Raw genomic sequence first — 27,625 nt, forward strand, 5'->3', positions numbered from 1 at the left:
ATTCGCCAGGGCAAGTCACTGCCTGTGTGTTTACTCTCTACAAGACATTGACATATGGCTCCCACCAATTTCAGGTCTTGGTAGAAACCCATGGCTCCACACAGAACCTGTGGTTTAACTCAAGCCTAAACAAAGCAATAGTACTCCATCACCTCTGCTGAGGTTAGACCTGTGCCTTTGCTTCCATTTCTTAAGACATGGAATTCAAAGTACTTTTATTGTTCCTGTCTCTATTCTGTCTTCCCCAATTTGCCTCTTTATTACACTCATCTGGGAGTCCTCCAGTGCTGTAGTTGACTTCCAAGATCAAGTGCCAAGAACTACTACTCTGCTACACAGGGCTGAGACAGGGAGGGGATCATCTTAAATATTCTTGGAACACTCTAGCTCCCAAGGCTGAGTTGTGTTACTCATCTCAAACTCACATAAGCTATTTCCTTTGATGTCCTTAAAACTCAGTACTGCCCTTCTGCATCAGTTCTGATCTCATACCTTCTTAGATGTTTCTGGGTGGAGGACTTGTCGGATGAGTAACTGGCCATCACTGCAGAGTGTGTAAGAGCTCCGTCCAAGTACTTTCAAATCACTGGATACCAGTTGACTAAACTGAAAAATAAAGTGACAAATTTTATTGTACTGACACAGATAATTCCATAAAACAAGCACTATTATTACAACTTTTTTTTTAAGAAGATAAAATAACTCGGCACTTTGTAGTAGCTTTTGAAAAAACACGATGTAGAACAGACATGGGCTCCTGATAAAGGTAGGCAAATATACTATATGCATTTGCAGAATGGAAAATAAGAACATCAGCAGTATAGTAAAAAGAACAATTAGGACAATATAGCAGAATTAAGAGTTTCTGTGAAAGGTCATGGTATTGTAATGGTAATGTTCAAAATCTGAACTAACTATAATAAAAGCTATGAAATATTTGAAAGAAAAAAAAACTTTCAAGATCAATCACAATACTGACTTTGCAATAGCTTTTCTTCACCTATAGCACCTTTTTTTTCAGTTGTGTCTTTATTTTTTTATTTTATTTCAACTTCAGGGAAAAAAAGAGCTACCCACCAGGATTTACTAATGTTTCAAAAGTTATATGCTAAGAAAAGCCAAACAAATAGTGCTGTAATACCTTCAAAAGTGAAATTATAATCAAGTGGGAAGCCAATTCCAAGTTCTTAGTAGAGATACAGTGTTAGAAACAATAGCTAAAACAAAATTATTCCCTGTCTGTAGGATGGACAGCCCCAAATAGGTTAATTCTCAAGAGGAAAGGGCTCCATCTGTCTTGTTCAATATTATTTTCCATTCTTATACTACAGTTTCTAGCCTTTTATTACTCCATACCAGTGTTAAATTCCTTGCTCATAATAGTCAACTACTGTATTATAGTACCTACATGTATCAAATCAGTAAATAGTAGCTTGTTAGCTAACTTTCCAGGGGACAGCTATAATTATGCTAGGCTTCCCTCTTGATGCTACTCCCTCCCAGGAAAGCATCATCTCACAAACAAAGCAATAATTAATATCATGATGCAGTAACCACCCACTGCTCTCAGCAATCGCTTACAACTCCAAAACAACCATCTCCAAAAGCAAATTACAAGTTGACTTGAAACTCAGACAATATCTTTATGCTGTCTTTTAACCTGCATATGGGGGGAAAAGTGGGTTGGTTTGTTTTATCATTGACACAGGGGACACTTGACATAGTTACAGTCTCTGCTCAGGAAAGATGATGTCCTAATGCTCTGATCCCACAGCTACACAGCATTCACTGTGTGAACAAACCTTGCAACATCTGTGTCCCAAAGGTAAGGCTCCATAAGGGAGAAATCACATCTTGAACACCATTTAGTAGGAGCAGAGACATGATTACCCAGGCTTTATTTCAAAATAAGTGCTCAAATGCAATTCAGTCCCTTTCCTAGGCTTGGACAGCTAACCAGCGTCACACTACCACTTGGAGTTGAGAAATGCTGTAGTAGTGGCTACTAAATATAAAGATAGAGAACTGAGGGGCAGAGCTGGATAAGGAGAGACACATCAGCATCTTGTGTAAGTTGCCTAATTTGCAGATACATACACAGCTACAGACATATCTATAAAATGAAGTTATTTATATCAAACAGAAAATACCTGAAACTTTAAGAAGGGTAAAACATCCCCCGTAAAAAAACCCTTCACAATGTAATTCTTTGCACATTACCAAAACACACAAAACCCAACAAATATCCCCCCTCCAAAAAACCAACAAACCAACCCACCAACCCAAACTCTTGCAGATTCGGAGAGACAGTTTCCTCCTGATTGCTAGCTCAGGTTGTGTTCCTGCCACAAGTTGAAGTCTTGAAGCACCTGAGGCTATAAAGCAAGTCATTGTTTAAGGATGATTTAAAGTCAGAAAATTGAGATTTAAGAGTGCTCAAAATACTTCAGCTGATGTGTAAACACCAGGAAAAGAAGAAAATTCCAGAGGACTCAAAAGGAACCACTTCAGAAATGCAGTTCTTGGGACTGCCACAGTCACAAACCAATAACAAATATTATCACCACAATTACAGATATTAGGAAAACTGCCATCTTACTAAATGCAGCACCTTATTACTTTCTGTTTTAACTTCTGGGCACAGTAAAGAGCAAATATTTGTAAAAAGGGATTGGAAATGGTGATAGGAATTAGCCTCCAGAAGGTGTAGGGGAGGGATTCTTGCCAAAAGGAAGCAGAAACTTACTGATGAACAGTAATAAAACACTCCCCAAACCTTCAACTTTGTACCCTGTGATGCTGAAGATGCACAAAAGCACATATAAAGAGTGCAATCAGGGTGCTATATTGATCAGATACAAGAAGAAATCCAACACACACAATTTGAGGGAAGCAGCAAATGTATGCAGCTTCCTGCTTTACAAATAAAACCTAAGAACAGTAGCTCAAGAAGTCTTCACCAGGTTCAAAAATAAAAGGAGAAAAATGTTTGGACAAGAGAGGAAATGCTCAGGCCAAATGGTGTAAGTCAAGCTGGTAAAAATCAAGACTGTTGCACTGAATATTCACATTTTTTTTCAGATGGTGTTTCCCACACAACGTACAGCTGAAAAGACAGATACACAACAGCTATTTTCAGAAGCCCCTGGTGAGAAAGCATCAAGAAGAGTGAAATATTGAATAAAGACTCTGATAAGCCCAATATTCCAAGGTTTAAATAAAGGTACTAAGGTTTAAATAAGGCGTGAGAAGTAGCATTTGTTTTTATTTTTAACTGAGCCTAAGTATTTGCACTACATATTTATTAAATGCCAGTGACAACATTCAGCATAGCAAACTCCTTTCAAATGGGACAATCGACATGTCAAAACAATTCTCTCCTTTTCTTACTAGAGGCTGGCAGCCTCAAGTGCCTTAGATGAAATGCCACAAGGTTGGCAGGTCTGGCTGAGTGCTTATTTAGAAACTTCTATTTTAAACCCAGCCTTTTTCAAGCTTTGGGGTGTACTGCTCCAGAAGAGGGCAAAAGGAGTGTGGGAAGAATAGTCAGGAGACAGAAACAATCCTTCCTATCCAAAACAGCTTAGCTATGGCACGGGTTAACTGAGGAGAGGAACGGGGTAACGGAGTGCAAATGGAACGATTCACCATGCTCTTCATGGGGCAAAATAACAAGCATAACACTGCCACAGAGGAAGGACAGATATCCGAGATTAGCCTGAACCAGCCTCTTTCATCTACATGAGATGTCTCCAAATTCTGGAAAGGTTAAGTATGAAAAGCATAGCTACAGACCAGCTCTCCTTACCAGAGATTACACTGGACCCTTAAGTCTTTCAGGCAATGCATAAAGCCTATCACATGTATCAAAAGGAGTTAAAGCAACCACTGCAGGTGTGTTTATAAAGCCACACTGAAATACAAATTAAGCAATTCAGCATACCTGCAGAAAAGCCAATTTCAGCCTCCTTTTTTGCACTACGAATTTCAAGCAGCATCTCAAAAAACAACCTTGAACCAGCATACACCCAAATGCAGCAAGCTAAGGACAAGTTAAGACCAGTGCCAGATGTACATTACATTTTTCTGTCTCACATGTTGAACAACCTGTCCACAACTTTGTCATTTCATAAATTCCATCCACTTCTCTTTCACTCCACTAATAAAAACCTTCTCAGCTATTTACCTCCTGTCATTCATCCTCACGCTGCCCTCCATAGCACTCCCCACTTTAGCATGCAAAGCTGCCCCACCTTAAGACTTCCTCCCCCAAGCTCACACACCCTGTGTCTCCCCTGCTAATCTACTCATTTCATTGTAACAGAGTTACAGAGTGTTAATTACCATTGTTTGCATCTTGCAACAGACCTCATTTCAACTGCAAGAACCACAGTGTATTGGCATCACCCTCCACCCTTGATTGCTTGTTCCACCGGATCAGTCTTTCTAGTAGAGCTCTGATGAATCATTCTGTATTTAAAGGAATATGTTCAATAATTCAATACTGAGACTCAAAACTGAACAGAGAGAAGAGGAAGATGCCAACAAGCTGCTTTGTACATCTACCTCCACGAAAACTAAAACAGTTCTTTGAGAAAAGGTGGTGAGAGGGAAGCACAAAGTCTGAGCACCAGTTTGAAAAACTGGCTAAACAGGATCTTGGTCTTGTAGCTGAGAGTACAAAGAGAGCGATGAGACATGTTTTGCCAGCAGCAAAGCTGGATGAAAGCCAGCACAGGCTGCTGTGCTTTCTGCAAATGAATCCCAAGTGGCTGAAAGGACACAGCCCCCTTTTGAGTTGCTTTAACTAGAACTGAACAAAGCTGTGGATCTTAAAGAAACCAGATTTCTCATTAAGCTCTCTCTATAGTTCTGATGCACGAAGCACTAAAATAAACCTCTGGCTATTTGGATATTCCCATTTCCCTCACTAAAAATAGCTCTCATCCTTGAGAAAGGCCACTGCATATGCGCTCTATCAGTGACTTGCATGGCAATGAAACACTAAGATAATTCAGTTGCAGAATGCATCCATGCTGTCGACTGAACCATTTCTAAAACACCAACATACTCTGGGGGATTCTCTCCTTAATTCACCTCTGAGAAATAACAGAAAACTTGCCTGCTGCTTACTCATCAGACCTCCAGCAGCGCCTCGTGTGTCTGCAGAACGGGATCCTTTCCTTTAGCAATGCACAAAGTTTCTCTGGTTTGCTTCTTTTAGCCCTGCTGACCCATCACAGCCAACAGCACCAGACAAGACACCAAATTATGGACAAAGCTTCAGAATTAAAGGCATCCTTGCCATTTAACCAGGTCTGGAATGTTATGCTAAAGCATAACAAAAATCCAGAAAGTAGCTTAGCCTGTAGTCCACGCTTCAGCTAGACATGCATCTGTCCTCAAGCAGAAAGAGGAGTTATTCGATTTATCAATATGCTTTGCACAAAGGATGGTCCTTATGGTGTGGGGACTGGATTTCAAATCAGTGGTATTGACAGGCATGTTACTAAATTGCCCAGAGATAACAATTTGGTGATTACACGTGAATGTGTGATTAAGTTTCTGCAAAATCAGTGTATCAAAAAGTGCTCATTTCTATGCCACCTTTAGACTTGGATGGGAGAACAAATCATATCTGGTACAGCCAAAAATTAAGATGCAAGACAAAAATGATACTTGATTTGGGATAAAGCCTGACAAAAGAACTTGAACAGGCTTAGAAAAAACCAAAACCACACAACTTATTCAGGAGTGACATCTTTTGGTCATTATTAAAAAGAAAACTTGCAGGAATAACTCAGAAGAAAAGTTCTTTCAGCTCACCTAGGTTTATATTTTCCAGTATATTCCCTTGAGCTTAAAGAACTCATATTACTAATATGTACCTGTCCTAGATAAAGTGAAAAATATACTCCACACATCTGTAAAATATACTGTTTGAGACCAAAAAAATTTATCTGAGGCACATAAATGTGAAGTACTTACATCTCTTTTGCTCAAAACTGGAAAATTAGCTACATGTGTTCTTATTCCATATTCCTTTTAAGAAATCAAAACTAAATTTCCACTCTGACCAGCACACATCTCTATGTGAAAGAGAAGCTAGAGACCTACTCTAGATCTATTTTGCAAATTATTTTACTTACATAAGAAGCTTCCTACAGTAGTGAATTTTTAAGAAAAAAATGTGGAGAGCAGCATAGAAACCATTACAGGCAGGCAGCTCTAATATACACACATATGCATCTCTGTGTACACATCCATATGTTTATGCATATATGGTGACACAAATTATAATATTAGAAATCTCATCAGATCAGTTGAACTTCCCTGATTGCCCATCTAACAATTCAGACTCTCTAAATTTATAAAATTATTTCTAAATTTCAATTAACTATACTTATCAACACTTTAAGTCCTGAAATTTGTTATATTTTATCAGCATAATGAAGTTCAAGAACTACATCTCATAGTAAAGTGTATGATCAAATAGAATTTACAAAAACAAATCAATAATACTATAAGATCTCTACAGACTTGCACATATACGTGTTTTTTGGTGTAGAAACAACTTAAATAGCAACTACATAAAGCACTTTTTTCAATCCAGAAATATTAGAGTTCACTCTCACGCACACTCTCACGGTGCACCATGTGTGAATTGTCAATTGAAAAAGAGATGTTGAACTTTTCTAATTGCAGATCTCCTAGCAACAAGACCACATACTTCACGTATTAACCATCATATCTCCTACCACTACCGGCAACGAACATCACATGGGCTTTGACTAAAGCCACGCTGTTTATAACCATGTATGATATCCAGTCTTACTGGTGTTAAAAAGAACAAAATCATCATTATTTATTAGATATAACAGTAAGTCACTACATTAGAGCTTTAGACTGTCTTTTAGGCCTTTGATGTTGGTCATTCTTTGCTTGTAACACAGAGCATATAACAATGATCTGTCTTCTTTCCGGTAGGAGAAACATGGAAAACAAATTACAATCTCCAAAAAGGTCTCTCTGAAGATTCTCTATTCCAAGTTCTGCTTCAACAGGTAAAAATATTGCAGATCTTGTCTCCAAGCCTGATTTTATGGAAAGTCCTCAACAATTTATTGCCAGAGAACACCCAAAACCAATTACATAGTTGCAGGTGCAGTTCCTGAAAGATCTCCAGTGGTTGAACACTGAAATAGGCTGCCTAGAGAAGCTGCAGGGTCTCCATACTTGGAGATATTAAAAACCCAACTGGACATGGCCCTTGGTAGCCTGCTCTAGCTGACCTTGTTTTCAGGGGTTGAACTAGACAACATCCATAGGTCCCTTCCAACCTCAGCTACTGTGTGATTCTCTGATGTCTTTGGACTCTCTCTGTTTTGCCTACTCTGCAGCTACACTAAAGATCGTTACATCAATCATCAAAGCCACCAGAGTGTACATACCTGGGAGTGGGTGTGTATTTGGGGAAAGACATGTTGTCTGGGGGAAACGGGGGATGGACGAGGACACAGGGAGAGGAGGAAACCAAGAGGTGACATGCAGTGAAATTTGATTAACAGAATTTTTCTGTGACAAAAACATAAGCAAGTTTGGAGCACCACTGAAAAACAAACATCCAGCAAGCCTGAAGACTTAAAGTCTCCCTGAAGACTTAAAGGCTTTCATATAGAATGAGACATCTCAAGAGTAACAAGCCATGGGTTTGGTATACAAAGCTTGAACACACACACACACACAACATACCATGACATGTCAACTCTGGGAAATATTTCCACTTGGACTTTGTGCCTCAGACCCTACACCCAGGAGAGCTTCACATTTATTTACAATACTCTCCATGGGCAGTTTTCTGCTCCTTCACTCTTCAAACCCTAGTGATAATGTCAGCCTTATCCATGCAATGGAGGAATTTAAAGCATGTCAATACTACTGGGAGGTGCACAGACTGCATTGCAGCACTATTTACAAGTATGATAACCCTTTATTGTGCTAGGTAACATTTTAAACAGAGAATCCTATAGTAAGCCCTTGTGCCTTTGTTCATCTGGTAACTGCTATTCCACATGGCTGATAATGGATACATGGTGACCTTGTACTGAAATTGCTGGATGAAAAAAAAAAAAAAAGAAAGAAAAAAGAGTAAGCCACAGTGCAGCCATAAACTGCAGCTTTTTTTTTTCCCTGTAGCAAAATAGGAAAAATTACTGTATTTAGATACTATTCAGACACAACATGAAAAAGAAATTGCCCCTTGGTTTTACTTCTTTGCAGGGGAAACTGGCAGGATATTACAGAGGCAGCCCAGGTCCACTCACTAGAAATGTTCAAAAACAATATTGCCAGTTGGATTTCTCCTATTAAGAGGAAACCAATTTTTTGCTCTACTGAACACTAATGCCTGAGATTATTTAGTGCCTGAAGTCCAGCCTGGACAAAAGCATGGTTTTCATTTCCAGCATGCACCACAAACAATATAACTGTGCTCAATAAGACCAGTCAGGTTACATATCAGCTTATGCCTCTTGAGGTACTATAAACTGTATTAAATAACTGCATGAGTAATCAGTGACAGTGGCCACCATAAATGCATGAGAGAGAGAGAGAGAGATATGTTCATGTTACCCAGAAGCAGTCCCAGTTTTCATCCAACTCTGGAATTTGCAAGTGTAACAGCAGGTTTGCTCTTCTCAGTCTCAAGGAGATGCAGGATGTGGCACTGAGCTTCAGGCACTACAGACTGTCTTCTCAAGTATATTATGTTGCTTCTTACTACCTACTCATCTTGTTGTCATTTTGTATTCTTCCCTGAATAGAGGTCCAACAACAGTAAACCAGGTACCACACATCCTGCTGCTTCTGCTGCTGTTCCAAAACAGTTTCATCTACACAGTGCGTCTTTATAGACATAAACTCATACTGTTGCCTGTCTCAAAGAAACTAATTCTTTTCCAACTGTAGCATGAGCTAACAAAGGTAACAGGGTTAAGGTCTCAACTATCCTGTGCTTGGGGTTCTGCTAGAAAATTCCAAACACCACAAACCTTCAAAAGAAGTAGTTAAAAAATACAGAATTATATTTTTAAAGCTATGCAAGATACCCACTTTTATCTTTCATTTTGTTGGGAAGCTGAAGTTCTAGGAAGTAGTATCACCCTGTCCTCCATTGTCATCACACAGGTCACCACAGAGTTCTCAAGTCAGAAAGGCACACAGCCTACATATACCTTTTATAATGACTGCAAGAGTTCAAGGGAGAAAAATGGAAGGTACTCTTCAAGTTCATCACACCCTTCCATTCAACAAAACATAGAAAATTACATTAAAATTAATCATAATCCTTCGGATTTACATAGAGGGACTGGAAACTTTAAGCCTAGGTGAGAGTAGCCTACAACTAATTTTCTGCACAAAACCAGGTTTGTTTAGCACGGTTCAGAAACGTGAAATACAGAACTGGAGTAACAGTTGTCATGCTTTGTCTGTCCAGTGACAGTTTGTAGAGCCTAGAAAACAGATCATTGTGACTCAGGACTGTGATAAGCTGTCTTAAGGGTGACACTTCCACATTATTTCTTTCTTTGGCTCATTTTAATTGGGCCTGGGTCTTTGTGCTACAAAGTAAACAGCAGCTAACTGAAAGGTTTAATTCTTCCCAGGAAAGAATGCAAAAATCTAACCTACTGCCCAGACAAAGATCTGTCCAAGCCATGCTACTTGAGCATTTTATGACCATTTTTGTTTAATTATTTCTTAGATGGAAGTTTGCAACACCAGATTATCTGCATGCTTTCCAGCTATGGTATCTACAGCATCTAATTCAGGTAATGCATTAAGCATAAAAGGCAAGACCATGGTTCAGGCCATCTAAATGTCACAGCAATCAGGTCACAGCTTTTATCTTCAAAAGCACAATCTGTTTTAATAAGAGAGTGTTGAAATATGCAGAGTACTCCACAAATAAGCTACTTGAAGTTAGCCTTGTGTAAGATAAAGCACCCCAGTCCAGCAACACAAGAATTTCAGTTTCTGGACTTACTTTATTACTATATTATGTGTCAGGAAACTGCTAAATAAGGAAACACTTATTGAGATAAAATGAGTTTTCATCTTTAAATTAACCTGTATAAAAGAGGCCACTAGCTATCAAAGCCAACAAAATAATGCAAAAAAGATGCATTACTTGCAGAACACCTTAGTATTTCTTAGCACAGATTATTAATGAGTCTATCTTTAAACAAAAGGAAACTCTGAATACCAGTAATTCAAAAAAAAAATCTATACTCTGTCAACCTTTTACCTACATTTCAAGCAGGATTACAATGGTGCCTCACACTCCTCACAGGCTGCTTGCTATCAGCTCGACTCACAGAGCAAGTCATTACAGCCTGAAAGACAAGGTTGAACCTACCTTCCCAACTCTAGGTTTTAATTAATGCCATGACTGCAATATTTCCTAAAGTCTTGATTTAAGCACAAGCTCTCTCTCACAGTGTTCCATACCTCCCCCACTCCCACTTACTTCTGTTTCAAGGACAAACTTTCATTAGCAATGTGATCTTTAGCACTGGCTCTATTGACTGTAATGCACGGTACTGCTCTATTTACTCAACACTACCTCATTGTTTGTAGTGCAAGCTTCACCAGTTGTAGGAGAATAGCCAATACTTGCAAAATTAAAGCATTTTTTTTCTATTTGGTTGTTTTTCAGGTTATTTTTGTAGTAATATCCAGGGCAAGTAAAAAGAAGAGGAGATATAAAAAGAAAGAAGACATACCTATTATCCACAATTCAGTTTCCTTCAAGATTCTCTCATACTCCTGCCTCTCCTTTAAACTTACACTGTAAGAAGATCATAAGCATGGATTTTCCCAGATAACAGCCCTGAGATCCATGAGTTGTCTTTGCTTATATAAGAAACCAGGCGATTCCTGCTCAAACTCTTACAACTATCAGCAAAAAAAGTCAAACTTTTATAAAATGGCTCTCCTCTGCTTCAGAAACAGGGAGTTTTCCCCAACATGCTTTCACAAAAACATAAAGAAGTGGAAGTAGATCCCCACGTCAGCTTGCTTTTAATCTCTGAAATTTTAAAGTCACAGATTAGGGTAACAACTCCATGCATTACTAATTGATTACACTTGATAAAAGGAAAAATGAGAATAAGAAATTATTATCTTAAAGGTTTTAGCAGCTCATAACTGAGTAAGATCAGAATTTACACTTCCTCTTCCAAGGGATTCAGACCTACACAATATGGAACAAGGACATTACTGGTGACATTATTTAGATGTTGCTTCCTCCTACAGAACTACATCCTCTCTTTCAGGTAGCTTCTTGTTTCCAAAGTGAGTTCATTATGACCGAAAAGACTGGATATGAGTTGTCTGGAATATAAAGCAAGTCACAGAGCTTCTTGTGATCAGTTCTCAGTGTCTGAGGTTTATAGGAAGAGAGGGTTGATTTACATTTCTTTTGTTTCTTCAAGCATACCACAAGAGCAGCTGTTTTCTTCTGTGCTTCATGTTCACATGGTGCCATTTCACATGCTTTACAACAAGCAAAAGTTCATCCTATAACAGTTTACTTCTGCTACAAGAAATAACATTGGCTAATAGACTCGAGTAATCAATCAAGCAAACCCCCAAACTCTGTCATAGTCATACTCTTGTGGCTGCTGGGTATTTTCCAGTTCTCAATCTCATGCATCCCTCTCCAATGCAAGTTATTTGATTCAAGAGGTTTGATGTGTTATACATTGTTTTGTGTCTCTCTTCAAGCTGCAAAGGTCTCCTAAATTAACTTTCAGGAACACAGCTACAATAAGATCTACTTACAAAGCAAAACCTCCACGGTGGTTTTGGCACTTTTATTTTTTAAGTTGCATGCTACAGCTCTACTTTACTCTTAAGTAATTTTGTTGCACTGAATTGCACTATCAGAAAAGTAATTCTGCCATAATTTCCCTAAAGATGTTTAATTTCACACACTGCCAATGTCTACACAATTCATTATAATGTTAAAGCACATGCTTAAATTTCTCTAGAATTAGAGCCAGAGAATGGAAATACCACTAATTCAGTTTTGATTTCAATTCAGTAAGAATGATAACACAATTAAGAGACTGCCCTAGTAACAGAACCTTTTATTTTGAGCTAAAAAGTGTCCAAAATCATCACAGGAGCCAAGTTTTTGCAAAAGAGAATACAAATGTTTCTTAATCTTAAAATTAGGTTTCTTTCCAATATTTTAGTGCTAACAAAACATCAATTTCTCAACACTTTTTGCCCCTCTCTGCCCACTGCAGCTCTACAAAGAAAGGTAGCAAGGGGAAAGAAAAACTAAAATATTTTTAAATGGAAGTTTGGGAGAAATGGTAGGGTTGTTGGTTTTTTGTTTTATTTGTGGTGAGAATTTAAATTTCAATTCTCAATACCTTTCATGTAATATTTATCTTGTAACTCACATCTACCTTCACAGCATGTAGATCTAATGAATGAGGAACAGAGTAGTAAAGCAGCTGTTTATAAATAAAGCAAGAACAGAGGCTATTGTATAGAAGTATGCTGGAGTGAGTTGTGAAAAGTTTAGAGAACATCAACACAGATTTATCAGAGCAAAGCACTGAAAAATGGGTTTTAGAGCAAACATTACTTCTGATTCAGTACCTTCCTAGGACACAGACATGGAAGTTGCCTTTCAATCAATATTTTCCTCCTTTCTTGAAATAAGGTTGTAGCTAACAGGAACTGATCATGAAGGAAAACAACATAACCCTGCAGGTTTTATGCAAAACAGCAACTATTATGAAGGAAAAAAAAAAAAAAAAAAAAGCTTTTCTGGACCGGACAGGAGATGGCAAAGATATGAATGTAAGGAAGAGGGAGAATTACTGTTTATGCCTCTAATTAAAACACATTAAAGTTCTAATTTTAACCATAGAAATTATAAAACAAAACAGGGCTGACATTATGTTGCTAAAGAAGAAAAAAATTAATCTCCAATCAGCATTTTCAGTTTTGGCCACAACACTGCTTTGCTAGCGATATCCATTCCAACATCTCTGCGTCACTCCTAAACCTAACTGTTCAGCAAAGAAGCACTGCAACACGTTGACAGAGATGCTGCCCTTGTTTGGCAGCACTTAGCTACCCAGACCTTCTGCATTATAACTTAGAGGTTGGTTGTTTTTTCTAAAAAAAGGGGGAAAAAAAAAAATCCAAGTAAACCAATACACAGATGCAAGAACTGTGCAACCCTTTCAAAAGCTGTGACAAGAACCAGGTAAAATGCTACCAGAGGAAGAGGGAAACAGTGGAGGTTGGCAGACAATCCAGAGTATCCACACAAAGTTTTCTAAGCTGCTTCCATGTTCACATGTAAGGACTGGGAGAAGCACTGCATGTATACCTGTTGTCAAAATGGTAGAATACAAATCCTTTATTCCTCATTTATTATCCCTCAGCCACTTTTGAAAACCCTGACAATAGTTCATTAACACATTCCCAGTGACTTTTTCGGTAGCTACTTACAGCAAGTTAGAGAAAAGAAGTTCAAAGTCTCCGAGGATCATGTAATCCAGCAACCTTTGCATTAAAAGGCTTCTACACTGTGTTTTACTGTCTTCAAATAACTTTTAAAAAAGCTGCAAGTGCAATTTCAAGAGCAATACAGGAATTCAGGTACAATATTACAGCTGTGAGACCATCCAAATGTGCCAGTGACACATTTTTCAAACACTGCACAACACCACACTGTGCACAGACAGACGTTTCAAGCTATTCTGGACAGGTCATAGTAAAGTTTATTTTTCTACATATGCTAATCTACCCAGACTTGCTAAGAGATTTAATGTTACTGTTTCACTTCATCAGAACAAGCAGCAGCATCCATTATCATAAGAAGTCTACTCAGGTATATTCTCAAACCACTGGGCCAAATTATTCACTTCTAATAGAAGAAAAGAAAAGAATATGCAGCTTTAGATAAATTCCTTTAATTCTCTGTTCATCCTGAAGTGAAATGCACCTAAATATAGGAACAAAGCAAGGTTTAAGGAAATACTAGAGGAATTCAGATGAAAGTATTGCAGCCTTCAGAGTAGCTAAAGTTATTGCTTTTCCACAAACCCTAACAGAACATACAGGCTGCCAATAACAAACTCATTCACATGACCTACATGTGCATATTCATGTATATACTATATACATAACAGAGGAACTGTTTCTGCTATTAACTCTTCTCTGTTTTTGAGAGAATGGATTTAAGTGTTTCAATAATAACGTAGTAGGAGCTGAGTAGCACAGAGGATTTGTAAAGGGAAAACCAGTTTACCTATACCATCAACAACAGAATGACAGCTTGGGTTCTGACACAAGAGTCAGCCATCCACTTTCATTGCTAAAGAAAAGAAATCCCTTGCTGTAACAGCCTGCAGCTACATGAACCACTAGCCCATCCGTACTGCCTGGCAATAAAGACTGACACTATTCCAATATTAGGTATCAAACATAATTTAACCAATGCTCATCTAAGTTTAGCAATAGGAACAGAGAGCTATTAGATGCCAATATACAGTAAGAATCCTGCGTTAAGGCTACAGGCACACAGTAAACTCAGCCCTTCTGTAAGAGCAGGAGTTTATCACCTACCTGCCCTGACAACGTGAAGGCCACTTTGTGTCTGTCAGGAAACCCTCATCACTCACTGCTGATACCACACCAAGGCCACAGTTTCTCAACACAAACTGCTTGGTGGCCAATCCATCTTAAAACATTTCTCTCATTTCACCCACGGTGCTTGTCCACACCTTGGTGCTATGGCTGCCCTCAGAAAAACTACCTCATCTGCCACATGTACATCAGACAGAACCACTCCAAACCAGAGCCGTTTTTAACTCGGAATAGTGCCCTACTCCAGTTTAATATGCAGCCCCAAACACTTTTGTCTTGGCAGAATGCAGGTGAGCAAGGTCCATGTAGCAGCACCTAAGGGAAAAGGTGCCACTAAAAGGTTTCCATACAACTGCAGCTGGAGAACAAGGTGCGGGGGCAGAAATACCTTAAGCTGGTATCACCATCAAACATGTTGGATCATGAAAATACAATCAAAGGGTGTAGTCTCACGGGACGTGAGCTTGGACAGCAAAGCAGCTTAGAAGTTCTCACCCTGCCTGCTCATTTCAGTGATCCTGTTTACAGCACAGCTTCACAAAGAGTTCTACTGACACAACAAAATGATGGCAAAGTACAGCACAGGGGCAAGACAGAAGCTAGCTTCACTGCTGAAGCCAAACCTTGTGAAAATACACCCTAAGCATTTACTGTGGAGAGAACAGCCTGCTCAGTAACACTGGCCAAAGGTTTGCCAAACACCTGCTCCAAAACTTCAGAACTCAAACCCGGCAAATACTCCAAAATACAGACTCTGTTAGGAGATTTATTGAGGTGATACAATCACCAAATAATCAAAGTTGGAAGAACAACCACAAGACTCAACCCCCCCAAAAAAAAAACAAACCCCCCCCAAAACAACCCACAAAAACAACAACAAACCACCCCTGCATTTTCAGGCTTTTTTCTGCAGTCTTAAGGTTCAGAGGTGTATTAAAAAACATATTCAAAAAGCATTTATCCAAAATGAAGGTGACAGCTGGCAAGCAAGCCAAGAAAACTTTCTGCTAGCACTCTGTGAAGAAGAGCCTGCAGAACAAGATTCTCTCTAAAAAAAAAAAAAAAGTTGTAACCGGTTTATCAGGTTCAAGGAATTTCCTGGTTCTTCCGGCTCTCCCCCTATCCCATTTGTTTCCAAATGCTCATTGAACCAGCTTGTTCCTTGCTGAATTTGTTGATATGTGAGAAAATAAATTGCACCTGCAGCTCAGCTGGATGATCAATAGGCATCCAAACGTGTTTTAGGGAACTGGTAATTTGCTATCACCTGATGAAGTGGCATCCCCTCAGTATTTTTATAGTATGGGAGAGTGGGGGGGAAAAAAGGCCCAGCTTTGTCTTTCTATGTTTAAGAATATGGATCAAATCTATCATGGATGTATTGGATTCAATGTACAATGCAATGAAAGATCAGCAAGACTAGGAAAGTCTTTCAAACAACTTTTTAATACTAAAATGTCAATCCATAGATGAAATCTGGATGTTTTCAAAGTGTCCAAAAGCAGACTCAAGTCTCATGAGAACCTCTCCCTTTTTATGTATATCGTTCAAAGTAAGATGGTAATTACAGCTAAATACTGCAGACAGCTCTCCAAAATTATTAGCTCTTCTTAGACTGATCCTTTGTCAGGGAGACATGCAAATATTGCCTTGCAAAAGGAAAGTAACATGTCTTAAGGCAAGTCATGTGGATTCAACCAGGTTTTCTGTATGGGAAGGATTAATAAATCCTCAACACTTTCAACTCAGTATTCAATCTTTAACTTAGAACCCCCATGGCTAGAATCAGAGAAGCACATGAAGATGTCAGCTTTTTGATGACAGAGTAATGGGGCTGAGAGAAAGGCAAAGTTAATTTTGGTTTTGCTCTTTAAAAGCAAGCTTCCATTCCTGACAGGTTTCAGAAAGCAACCTGAAAATAATTTTCTCCCTTAAAAGCTTGGAAACCGGGAAACCATAAAGCTCCAGCAGTTATTAAAAAAAAACAACCAAAAACCCCAACATGCTAAATAAGCCAGTCCTGTGATTTGAGGATCTGAACAATGAAATCCAGCAAGAATGTCCCAGCAATGCAGGAAGAAATGCAGGACACTATTTTCTTTAGTAAGTAGCGTAGGTAATACATGTTTAGAGGCTTACATCACGGGCTCAAGACAGTTCCAAATACACACTTGAACAAGAGATCTCCTACTTACTTTGTTAAAAAAAATCCTCACATTTTTCTGCTCGCCATCATTCTGCAACTACTACACCACACCTCAGCAGCAATAACTTCACGATTCTTGGTCCAATAACAAAGATAAGGTATTAATGCCATACATCAAGCAGACTGCTTCCTAAACAGCCATCGAAACATTGCACATCACCTATCAGAAAATATAGCTGGATCCCATAAATGCACTAGCATCTGTGGAACCAAATGCTTGTTACCCTGGAAAAGTACAGTATTTAAAAACTTGTATAGAACATACACTGCAGCAAACAGCTTGGTTATTTGGGAGCACTGTGCTTCAGAACCTCACTTTGTAAAATTGCACAGCAAAACTATACTGCTGGGGAACCCTATTTTAGAATATTTCCTAAGACATACTCAAGTAGTAAGTCGTGTGAGATGTAACACTGTAAGAATACGAAATAAAACCAAAATGATGCATCATTTGTTGAAGAGCCTTGTTGCAAGCAGAGTAAAGACTTAACCACAGATTACAGGTTTTTGGTAGACCCCATCATTGCTGGAAAGTGAATTAAATGGTAATAGGAGGAGGCTTTCAGTGGTCAGTGGAAAAACTCCAGACCGACAGTAGCTGATCTACTCTTTACCAGTTACGAATCACAACCACAGAATGGTTGAGGTTGGGAGAGATCTCTGAAGAACAGCTAAAAGCTACAATGGATTTGTGCTCAGTGATTCTCACTTCCCTCTACATGCAGAGGCTGGGAACCCAAGGCAAAAGCCAGAAGCAGGCATGATTGAGATGTGTGCTGAAGTGAGTGATTTTCAGCTGCATCATCAAATTTTCTACCACAATCCAAGCAGGGTGTGGAAAGTTAATTTCACATACTCTATAATATTATCTCAAATCAAGGTACAAGTCTACTTCCTTTTCCTCCACCTTTTCAAATAACCACTTCACCCACCTGTGCTTTTGCTAATCAAAACATTTAACTGAGGAAAAAAAAACCTGTATGTGTTGACAAATACCTGACTCATCCTTAAAATACATGATGCAATTAAAACCTTATCTTCAAAAATACAGAAAAGGATCTACTATTGAAGAATATGGAACTTTGCCTTTTGCCACTGTTGCAAGTGGGAGGATGAATTAATTCTCTCCTAACTCCCATGGAGTCAGGACACATGGAGGGGAAGAGAGACAAGCTTATGTAAAGAGTGTTCCAGAAGGCCTACAACAGAACTGGCCAGCTCACAACTGGCACCTAACAATTAATAGCAAAATCAATATTTAGTTACATAGATATGCCAAAAAAAAAAAAAAAAAAAGGAAAAAACCTGTTGTTTTTCAAGAGTCTCTACCCACCTACACACAAAGGTAGTATTTCCTTTTATTTGCTAAAGCAGACCCACCTACAGTGCAATTTACGGCAATAAGATACAATCTCTCATAAAGTATTGAGTATAATTAAAGTGTGTCTGTTATAAGGGTAAACAGAGTGTACTAGGCTAAGCTGTTCCAGATGTCTTTAGTGCAAGATCTGGGACAAGATCAAACCTGCAGCTGCACATTTTCTCAGGGGTTATTTTGAAACTTAAAAAAAAAAAAAGAAAAAGAAATCACCTCTTGGTCTTGGATTCCAGCAAAACTAGTGCAAGTAGAATAAATGCCATCTGCAGCTAATGTTGACAGATTTTAAGCCACTTAAGAGTTACACATTTCTATTTTCAAAGATAGTCACTCACCCCAGAGTGAAGTGTTAACCACTCAGTATCAAAGAGGATTAGGATCTAGTCTGCCAAGTTGCCTGTGTCACCAGAAGTTACAGCAACATGAACCTGTTCTACTGCCTAAGCAAGTTTCTTGCTGCAACACACCTACGAATGATTCAGACAAGGTGTGGAAAGCCAGTTTTATATGTTGCACAAAAATGCACTATTGTATTTTTCCATTCAAGCACGTTTTGTATATAGAAAAGACGGTGAAAGCAAGCAAACTTTCACAAACTGCATACATACCCACTACTTGCATTAAAATTTTTTAGGTAACGTAGGGCCACTTGAACTGCAAGTACCATACAAATTTACAGATTTCCTGTCTTAGTGTGATATTAAATGAGCCAAAGAGCAAAACACAGAAATTGTAGGGAAAAAAACCCAATCACTTTATGATCCACTAAACTAATGAAACTCATCTGGAAAAGAGTGATACACAACAAGCACAGCGGATGTCTTCTGAAAGTCTAGTTTTGGAGATTTCAACTAACTTTAAGAATAACAAATGAGAAAAGGTCAAGTTTTTAAATACAAATTACAGCAGTGAACCTGTAGATTGAAACACAGCACCTGAATTTTGAAAGTTCGACAAGCACTGCTAAATTAAGTAGTACTCTTAACAGCCTACTCTTTTAAGGCTTGAGTAAGAGAAGTTTGGAATAAAAGTAGGCCCATCAAAAGAATGAGAAGCCAGATCTTCCAAGGAGAGAGCATCAGCTCAAATACGCTGGTATCACACATAACTCTTTCAGAATTACTGGGCTCCCATTTCAAACGGTTCAAGTCCCTTTTGGGTTAGCTTTAAAATAACCACAAAAAACCATGCTAGTAATTTCAAACTGAAAAGCAAAATTAAAGTCTATTTCTTTTATCGAATGAATTGAATCTTGTTCCCAGGCTTCACCCTGAACAGCCCCTGTTCCCCAGAGCAGCACCTCACCTGTTGAAGAACCCGGTCCAGTGGTTCAGCTTTGCTCAGTCCCTCTGGTGTTAAGCCACTCACTTCACGACACTGGTCACTTAAGTCCAAGTTGTCTGCTTTCACCAGGGATTTGTGTAGTGTCCCTACCTAAAAACATTTAAGAAACGATGGACAGAAGTGAGGAACCATCAAATTAGCTCTTTTTAACAATGCGTTCAGACTGCAGGAAAATCAGAAAGGTGCAGTATCACGTTCCCGATAACAATCGCCATGAGAAAAAGCATTTGTCGATTTCACAAATCGAAACCTTTCGACTCGGTTTCTTTCCCTCCCACCCAGGAGAGCCACGCTCTCTGCTTCAGTGAATCAGAGCCGGTTTTCATCTGATGCCTTTTACAATTAGCACCGATTTTTGTGGGAGTTGTTAATTGCAAAGGGAAAAAATCACATCATGTTAAGGCAGTTTTCTGAATCTATTGATGAAATTGATAGTCACGTTTGTTTTATCAAAGCCCTTTATCTCCAGGGGTTCTTGTTTATGATAGGGCTTTTGGGGAAGAAAAAAAAAAAAAACAAAACAAAACCAGAGCATATTTTCAACTGGCCTAAAAGTTCAAGGAATTAAATATTCCCTTAAAGGTTATACAAACATCGGTTAATAAAAAATTTAAAAAAAAAAAGTCTCTGGCAGCAGGCCGCAAAGAGTCCAACGGTTACCCCGAGACAGCTCCCAGGAAAGCATGCACGCTGGAGACTGCCGAGGGCAGCTTTTTGTTTTAAAGCTTCCAAAGTCTGGAGACTTCTTCGAATTTGAAGCTACAGATGTTTTAAGGAGGACGGGGCAGGGGGTGGAAGTGCCCAAACTTTAATTTAAAAGTTCCTTCTTCCTTTAAAATGGAACAAAAAGGACCTTCTGGAGTGTGTACCCCCGAGGAGTGAATGACCCCCGGGCTCAGGGTCCCGCTCCCTCCCCTTCCCTCCTCTCGGTGCATTTGTGAAATGAACAAACGGCTCCGGGGAGGCGGCGAGCGGCCGGGCGAGCCTGCTCGCCCTGCGCCCGGGGAACGCGCCCTCGGACCGGGGGTCGAAGCCATACCTTCTTGCTGTGTAGATCCACAACTTGCCACACCAAGAGAATTAGTTCCCTCTCATCCGAACCCAGTTTAGCCCCATATGCACCAGCTGTTGCCCCAAACAACACCACCAAAGAGTCACTGTGCGAAGCCGTCATGACCACAGGGGGAAACAACTACAATCAAAAGCAGAGGTCAAAAAAAAAGAGAGAAAAAAAAGAAAAAGACACACAAACAAACAAAAGAACAAAAAAATCCCCAAAAGGCTCATCCCCTACCTCCAAGTGATCAAAGGGGAAAGGAGCGAACGAGGAGTCACAATATCAAGAGAAGAGAAAGAGCTATTTAGGAGGTAGGGTGTTTGAGACAAAAAAAAATGGAGAAAACTCGCATCTCTACCTGTTCCCGGTGATCTCCTTCCCGGGGCTGATTGGGAGGTGAAATTAGCAAGCTGTGGGTTTCTTTCCCTCTGACATCATGGCAGAAGCCCAGCCTGGGCTTGGGCTTTTTTTTTTTTTTTTTCTCTCCCCCTTTTTTTTTTCCTTCCCCCTTCCCCTTCCCCTCTCCTGAGTTACCTGCCCTTGGTGCAGCTCATGTGACTCTAGTCAATCTCCCAGCGGGACGAGGCCATTGGGCCTTTGGAAAAGGTGTAGGAGGGACGGAGGGAGAATCAACGCCTGGCTGATCCGGCCTGATTGGTTTTTGAGGGAGATCAGAGGAAAACTCCCTTTTCTCTCTCTTTAATTCTGCCTGCAGGAAGTGCCTTTACCTGCTTTCAGTTTTGCGGGACCCCGGCCGGCGCTAAGCGCGGGCAATGCGCGTTCCGGCTGCGCGTCCGCGGCCCCTTTGCTTGGGATATGGGGGGGTCTGTGCACTCAGACCGGGTTTTTTTAGGTTTTTGGGTTGTTTTTTTTTAAATCCGAAGGATACACACGTGGAGTTACTAAAACACAATCGAGGACTTTGCTTTGAAACGCACCAACATCTTCACCTGCTACTACTGAGCTGCCTTCCGTGCGCGGCGCCGCGCGTGTGTTGAGCTACCGATGCCAGCGTTAATGTATAATAAAAGTGTAGTATTGTGTAGTAATTTTTAAGGGATACTGCAGGTAAAAAGTACTTTGCATTTTAGGCCCTGTTCTGCATATGGTTTGCAAAAGTGGGTCCTAGTGAAATAATTTTTGTTTTTGAAAAAGGGTTTATCTAGGATGTTTTGCAAAATAGAAATATAAAGCCCTGTATTTTCTACCTTAAACTGCTCGATAAAGAACCATCTCCTGGGCGTTCACTGCAGTCTAAGATAGGCAGTTTTCCTCTATACCTCTTTTCTGTTTCACAGGTGAGACTCTACAATGGGAAAACAACAGCTCGTTTAGCTACTATAAAAATACTCCTCTAAGCACTTCTGCTCAATGGGAACAGCAGTAACATTTGTAACATCAGGGGCCGAGACAATTTTTGGAGACACTGTCAAACTGAAATTTATTTTAAAGCAGAAATGAAAACCAAAAAGCCTCTAAACTGTTTCGACCATGTTATTATTTTTCCTATTACCATCACCAATGAATTACTAATGACTTTTAAAGGCCAAATGCTGAAAATTAGACTAGTCGTAATTTTTCTTTGGCTCAGTTAAATCTTTGGTTTGTACTTCAATATTAGTGTTGTATGGAAATACAGCTTTCACTGAATGAAAAACAGTGCTGCTATTTAGCTACTGGTGTCTATCATGGGAAAATGCAGAGCTGGACATTTAACTGTGGATATCTGATGGGTTTAAATATTAACATCACATTTACTCTTCTTTCAACATGCTAGTTTTCTAATTAGTTAATTATAGCAGTTATTATGGACCTTCATTGGCAAACACTGATTCACATGCTAAACACCATCACTAAGACTATTTCCATTTATTTCAATGAAAGTAAAGTACAGTTCAAGAATGCTGTCTCATGCGAATTATCTTAGAATTCATGTATTGCAAGTATTTACCTGGCAGAGGCCATGCAGAGAACTTTGCAGTGCACAGGTGTATCTCACTGAACATTACAAAATAGTTGTTAAGTGCCTCTCAGCTGCTGTCTCTGCTGCTTACATGTGCAGCTGCCTCAAAAGCTGTCCTGAAGATAGATTATTAAAAAAGGGTAAATGCCCAAACACTCAGAGATTAAAACTTGAATCTGTAACATACATATATATTTACATATTCAAAATGTTTTCAGCAGTACATTTTTTGGCATTGCTAATTCACACAACAGCTATATTTTCCTCTGTCAATTAATGTCTAGAAGTCCTTGGTAGAATAACAAGTTACTCATATTCCTTTTGGTTAGCTACATCCTTTGGATATAGCGGTAATGAAGCAGCATAACAGCCTGTTCATTGTGTATGAGATGATTCTTATCCCTTAAGTCTGTAATAAGAACCATAAAAATACCCTAATTTCAAGTGTGAGAACTGTTCCTCTTATCCCAACCTATTCCTCCCCTCTCAAAGACACATATATCACAGAGGCGTTGGGAGCAGGCAGTGTCTATACACATACATGCAAACAGATTTTACCTATAGCTATGTTCACAGAAAAAAAAAGTACCAGTCTGCTACAATTCAGCTGCCTTCATGAGGGTGCCATTTCATAGGCCTAGCATGTAACTACTTCATACAAAATGGGATTATAATTAGCAGATTTCTAGAGAAGATCATGCACATGACATATTCTTGCTCATAGGAATCAGGGAATTGGCACAGAAAAAAACAATATCTATGTAATTGTCTTTTTGGATGTAATGTGAAAGAAAAAAGTATCATAATTCACTTACAGAAACATGTCAAATGAAAGAAGTCCTACTCACAGCAATGCCAAAGACCCCTGAAAACTTATTTGAAATCTACACATGGTGTCAAATGCTAGTGAGCCCAAAAGTAGTAGTATCTCTTCCTACAAAACCCATCTGGTTTCTACTCTTAGACTATCTTGACTCACATAATTCTACTGTTACTAACTTATCAAAACTATTTTAGCTAAATGGGCTTCAAACATTTTCTAAAATGTTTAAAAGAAAAATCTAAACAAATGCTGGCCTTCCAGGGATTTCAGACATTTTCAAGTATCAGATTATGCAACTGGTTTCCCATTCACCTCATTCACCTCCTAGCCACAACCCTCCAAGTCTGCATGCAACCCTTAATTATATCAGTCTCTGTCTGCAATGTTATTGATCTAAAAACTTCAAAGGAATGACATTGCACGTCTCCACAGAACAGCAACAGGATCCACTTCCTGAAACAATATGTGGGACAAGCCCTTGTACACTGAGCATTAGCAAAGTTAATTTGTAACCAAGATCTTGCTGAAATAAAAGAGCTTTTGCTCACCTTTAGCTTTAATCCTGGCAGGCATATTTATGGAGGTTCTTGTTTGTAGGCTCTATACAAGGATAATGTCTCATAAATGTAACTGGGTAGAGAATAAAAGTTTTAAAGATGGACGTTCATTGTTATGCAAGTTCAGAATTGTGATTACTTTGTTTTTTTTAAATCAAACAAGCAAAACTGGAAAACAGAATGGTTTTACAGTTAGATCACATGAGAATGCTGAAGAAGCTCATTTAATGCACTGTGCTTGCAATGGACAAATCTGTAGTGGCAATTTCATTCTTACTATCCACACTATACAGTTTCATGAATCAAGACAAACAAAGACAGAGAAATGGAAAACACCACCCCTTTTACCTTTTCTACATTATTATTAAAAAACCCTGTGGACTGAATGTCCTGATCACTGAAGTCCATTTGTTATAGCCTAATAAAAGGAGCATGAAACTTGGAGATGTGAGATCTGGAGTAATATCCTGGCCATATTCAGATCTACAGCAATACTTCAATTACCTTTCAGGGAAGCTAAAAGTCAATCTTCTGTTCCAAACTTGTACGATATTGAAAAGTTATTTGTCTTCCTTATGAACACTTTACTCATCAGTTAAAAGGAAGACAATGATGATGATGATGTTTAACCTTGTAAAATGGTTTGAAATGCCCTGAGAAAAGTGAAGTAGCTTTGAAATTGGGTCCAGCTTCAAAATTGGCCATGCTGGTGTGGCAGGGAGGTTGGACCAAATGACCTCCAGAGACCTCTTCTAGCCAAAATTATTTTGTGGTTCAGAGAAACAGAGATGCTAAATTAAATAAGTATGGAGCCTTGGTGTTTATTGGCACAATTAGGACAGTAGTAAATTCTCTGTGTGCCTCAGCATCTCCAGACTGAACTGGCACAGGAAATAAAAGATTTGTAAGTGATCTGTAGGTAAATGTGAAGAGACATATAGATGTCATACCCATTCAGTCCTTGGCTCCTGGATGGGATTATAAGCAACTGGAGCAATATTTTCTGAAGGAGGAGCTTGCTGTAACTCCTGAAACAAAAATCTATATGTAAAGAATTTCCTGGCATCCTTTCTTTAGCAGCAAATCAGTGGGAAAGGGCATGGGAACAACTGCTTAACAGTGTTCTTTGATTGCTGTCCAGATGTTTGGAGAGATCTGATTGTTTGGTCTGCCAGGTAGGTCTGACATTATTACAATGCAGTGCAGAAGCCTTGAAATCATTTCCATTGGGATACTCAAAAAAGCTCGGCAATATGCAAAAGTGCTTCAGAAAGGTGATTTCCAGAGGATTGTTACCCTGCAGATACTAGCCTCATCAAGCCATACCAAAAACATTCACTTAGAATCCTGTATCAGTTGGAATTTAATTTCTATTAACTCAAATGTAAATTAAAACATAAAATTGGTGACTAGCCAAGATAAATAAAAATTAAATTACTTTCCTTATTATTTTCCATAGCTTCTCTCCTTTATGGGATGACAATCAACCCAGTGTCTTAATCCGATGAAGGTTTTATACATGCTCAGCTCCCACTGGAGTATAGGTGTATGATGTTTAGCCAAATTTCTCCAGATTACAGGTATCAGGCTTTTGAGGCTCCAAGCATTTACTTTTTTATCAAATTTATGGACAGATCAAACATGCATGCATAGTAGTGTCCTTCATTAATATTATTATAGATTCATAATAAAGTTAACAGTTTACAACAAATATACAGTGAATTTAGATTTCTCTCTCATGAGAAATAATGCTTTCCTTTACATGATTTGCTGAATAATTTTCTGGAATGAGAATAATTGAAATGTGAGCTGGCAGGGACCTCTGGAAGCCCTCTTGTCCAACATTGTGCCCACAGCTGGACCACAGCCAACACTAGATTGAACCAGCCAGTGCTTTGTCTAGCTGTGCCTTCAAAACCTCCAAGGGCAGAGATTCCAGACCTCCAGGGATGACCTGTTCCGATGCTGCACAACATTGCTGATGAGAAACTTTCTCCTAGTGGCCAATCTGATCTCATTGCTAAATTTTTAAATAATTCACTGCAACTAGTTGAGCAACTAGTTGATCTTTAAGCTGCAGTAAATTAGACAAGCCATGTGATACAATTTCTGTTACCTAAGGAGATGAATATGCAAGTACTTCCTGCACCTTTCAATCTACCTTACCTGTGATTGAAAATTCACTTTGTGTGAAGCTTTATTGCCCCTAGAATCTGCCTAAATAAATTTTCATTGCAATTGGTCACTTTTTTGCCAGTCTCAGGTAGAATATAAAAATGTAAAAAATAAATGTTAAATTAAATTCTCCTCATAACAGAAAATGAGGATGACCTGATGTCTACGTGAAGAATTTATTTTGGGCCATTTTATACTTTATATTTTACAGACCAACTCAGAGACCTCCAGTCACAGGAATAGCAAGACAGGAAATCTAGTAGCCCTTTGACTTTTTGTATTCACTTGTTCAATGAATTGCTGATATTCAGCCCACCATATTCCCACACATAAATGCATTCTCACTGTAAATCTAGAAAGCTCTCAGAAGTTCACTGAAACACAAAATCACTGATGTTTCAAAGTGAGACAGCCAAAGCCACCTGGAACTTTAGATATCCAACTCCAGTCACCTTGTGTGCAAACATAAAAAACAATTAGACAACATAAGAAATGTAAACGTCACTATCTACATCTGAAGATCTATTTGTTAGACACTACTCTCACTCACTGGGAGCTGATATTCAATTCTGCAGTATAGCAGTGATGAAAGAACTGATTATTAAGTGAATACAAAAGATTGTATACTGGAAGTCCAAATTGCTCAATGGAAACAACTGTATGAATTACACAATTAATAATGAATTTATGCAAGTTATATTTTCTCAAGCTTTACTGCAACTGGCTGATACTGGCCTCCTGAGACTATCTTGGTAGCAATCACTAAACTCTGGCTTTTTATTCAGATCGTACCACAAGCTCTCAACTGACTTTAAAACCCTGATAAAAAATGAGGGTGTGTACCTATAATATTGCATTCCCATTTGACTTAGCTGCTCTGATATTTAACCTGTTCCTTCATTATAATTTAATTAAACTTATTCCACATACAGATATGCTAATACACATCTTTTTCTCACCACAGTATAAACAGAAGTAAAATATGAATGCAAAACTTAGGCAAAACTTAACTACCTGTTGAAGTCCTTAGGCTTTAAAAATATTTCATCTAAAAGTATTTTGTATAATAATCTGATGAATGCAATTATGTGCATCCAAAATAGACATGATAGGAGACCTATCATTCAATGGTTTCTTGTTCTTTCATCTTGATTATGTTTATTTTGCTCCACTTCTACCACCAATTATTACATACTCAGGATCTGAGAGAGGTATTTCAAACATGCTCTATGTCCTGTTCTATCCAATTACAAGGATGGAACAATTTCCCCAAAGAATCAGGCCTCTGATGTAACTTTTATAATTTTGTTTTTACTGTCTCTGTCTTGGAAGTACACGGTCTTTAAAAAGTCTTGTCTGGCTCATTACTACCAGATTCTAGCACAATAATATGCCAATTTCTAGGAGTGTCCTTACTGATATATCTGGCTGATACTAGAGAGT

The 27,625-nt window shown here is 38.8% G+C and overlaps 1 protein-coding gene across 2 annotated transcripts in view; it reads right to left on the reverse strand.

Moving 5' to 3' along the window:
• The window catches only part of LOC104527212 (epithelial splicing regulatory protein 2), a 46,185-nt gene extending 24,967 nt beyond the window's left edge, over nucleotides 1-21,218 (reverse strand). The window contains exons 1-5 of one of the 2 annotated variants that reach the window (XM_029085674.1): nucleotides 21,199-21,218; nucleotides 21,024-21,049; nucleotides 20,647-20,801; nucleotides 19,569-19,697; nucleotides 493-606 (exon numbers count right to left, since the gene is read on the reverse strand). In XM_029085674.1, coding sequence (XP_028941507.1) covers nucleotides 493-606; nucleotides 19,569-19,697; nucleotides 20,647-20,801; nucleotides 21,024-21,049; nucleotides 21,199-21,218 — 444 coding nt within the window. Of the gene's footprint in view, nucleotides 1-492; nucleotides 607-19,568; nucleotides 19,698-20,646; nucleotides 20,802-21,022; nucleotides 21,119-21,198 lie in introns of those variants that run through there. The other variant, XM_010170874.1, reaches the window with a different exon arrangement.
• Nucleotides 21,219-27,625: the final 6,407 nt, after the last annotated feature.

This window comes from Antrostomus carolinensis, unplaced genomic scaffold (assembly GCF_000700745.2).
Source record: "Antrostomus carolinensis isolate BGI_N321 unplaced genomic scaffold, ASM70074v2 scaffold19786, whole genome shotgun sequence".
NCBI lineage: Eukaryota > Metazoa > Chordata > Aves > Caprimulgiformes > Caprimulgidae > Antrostomus > Antrostomus carolinensis.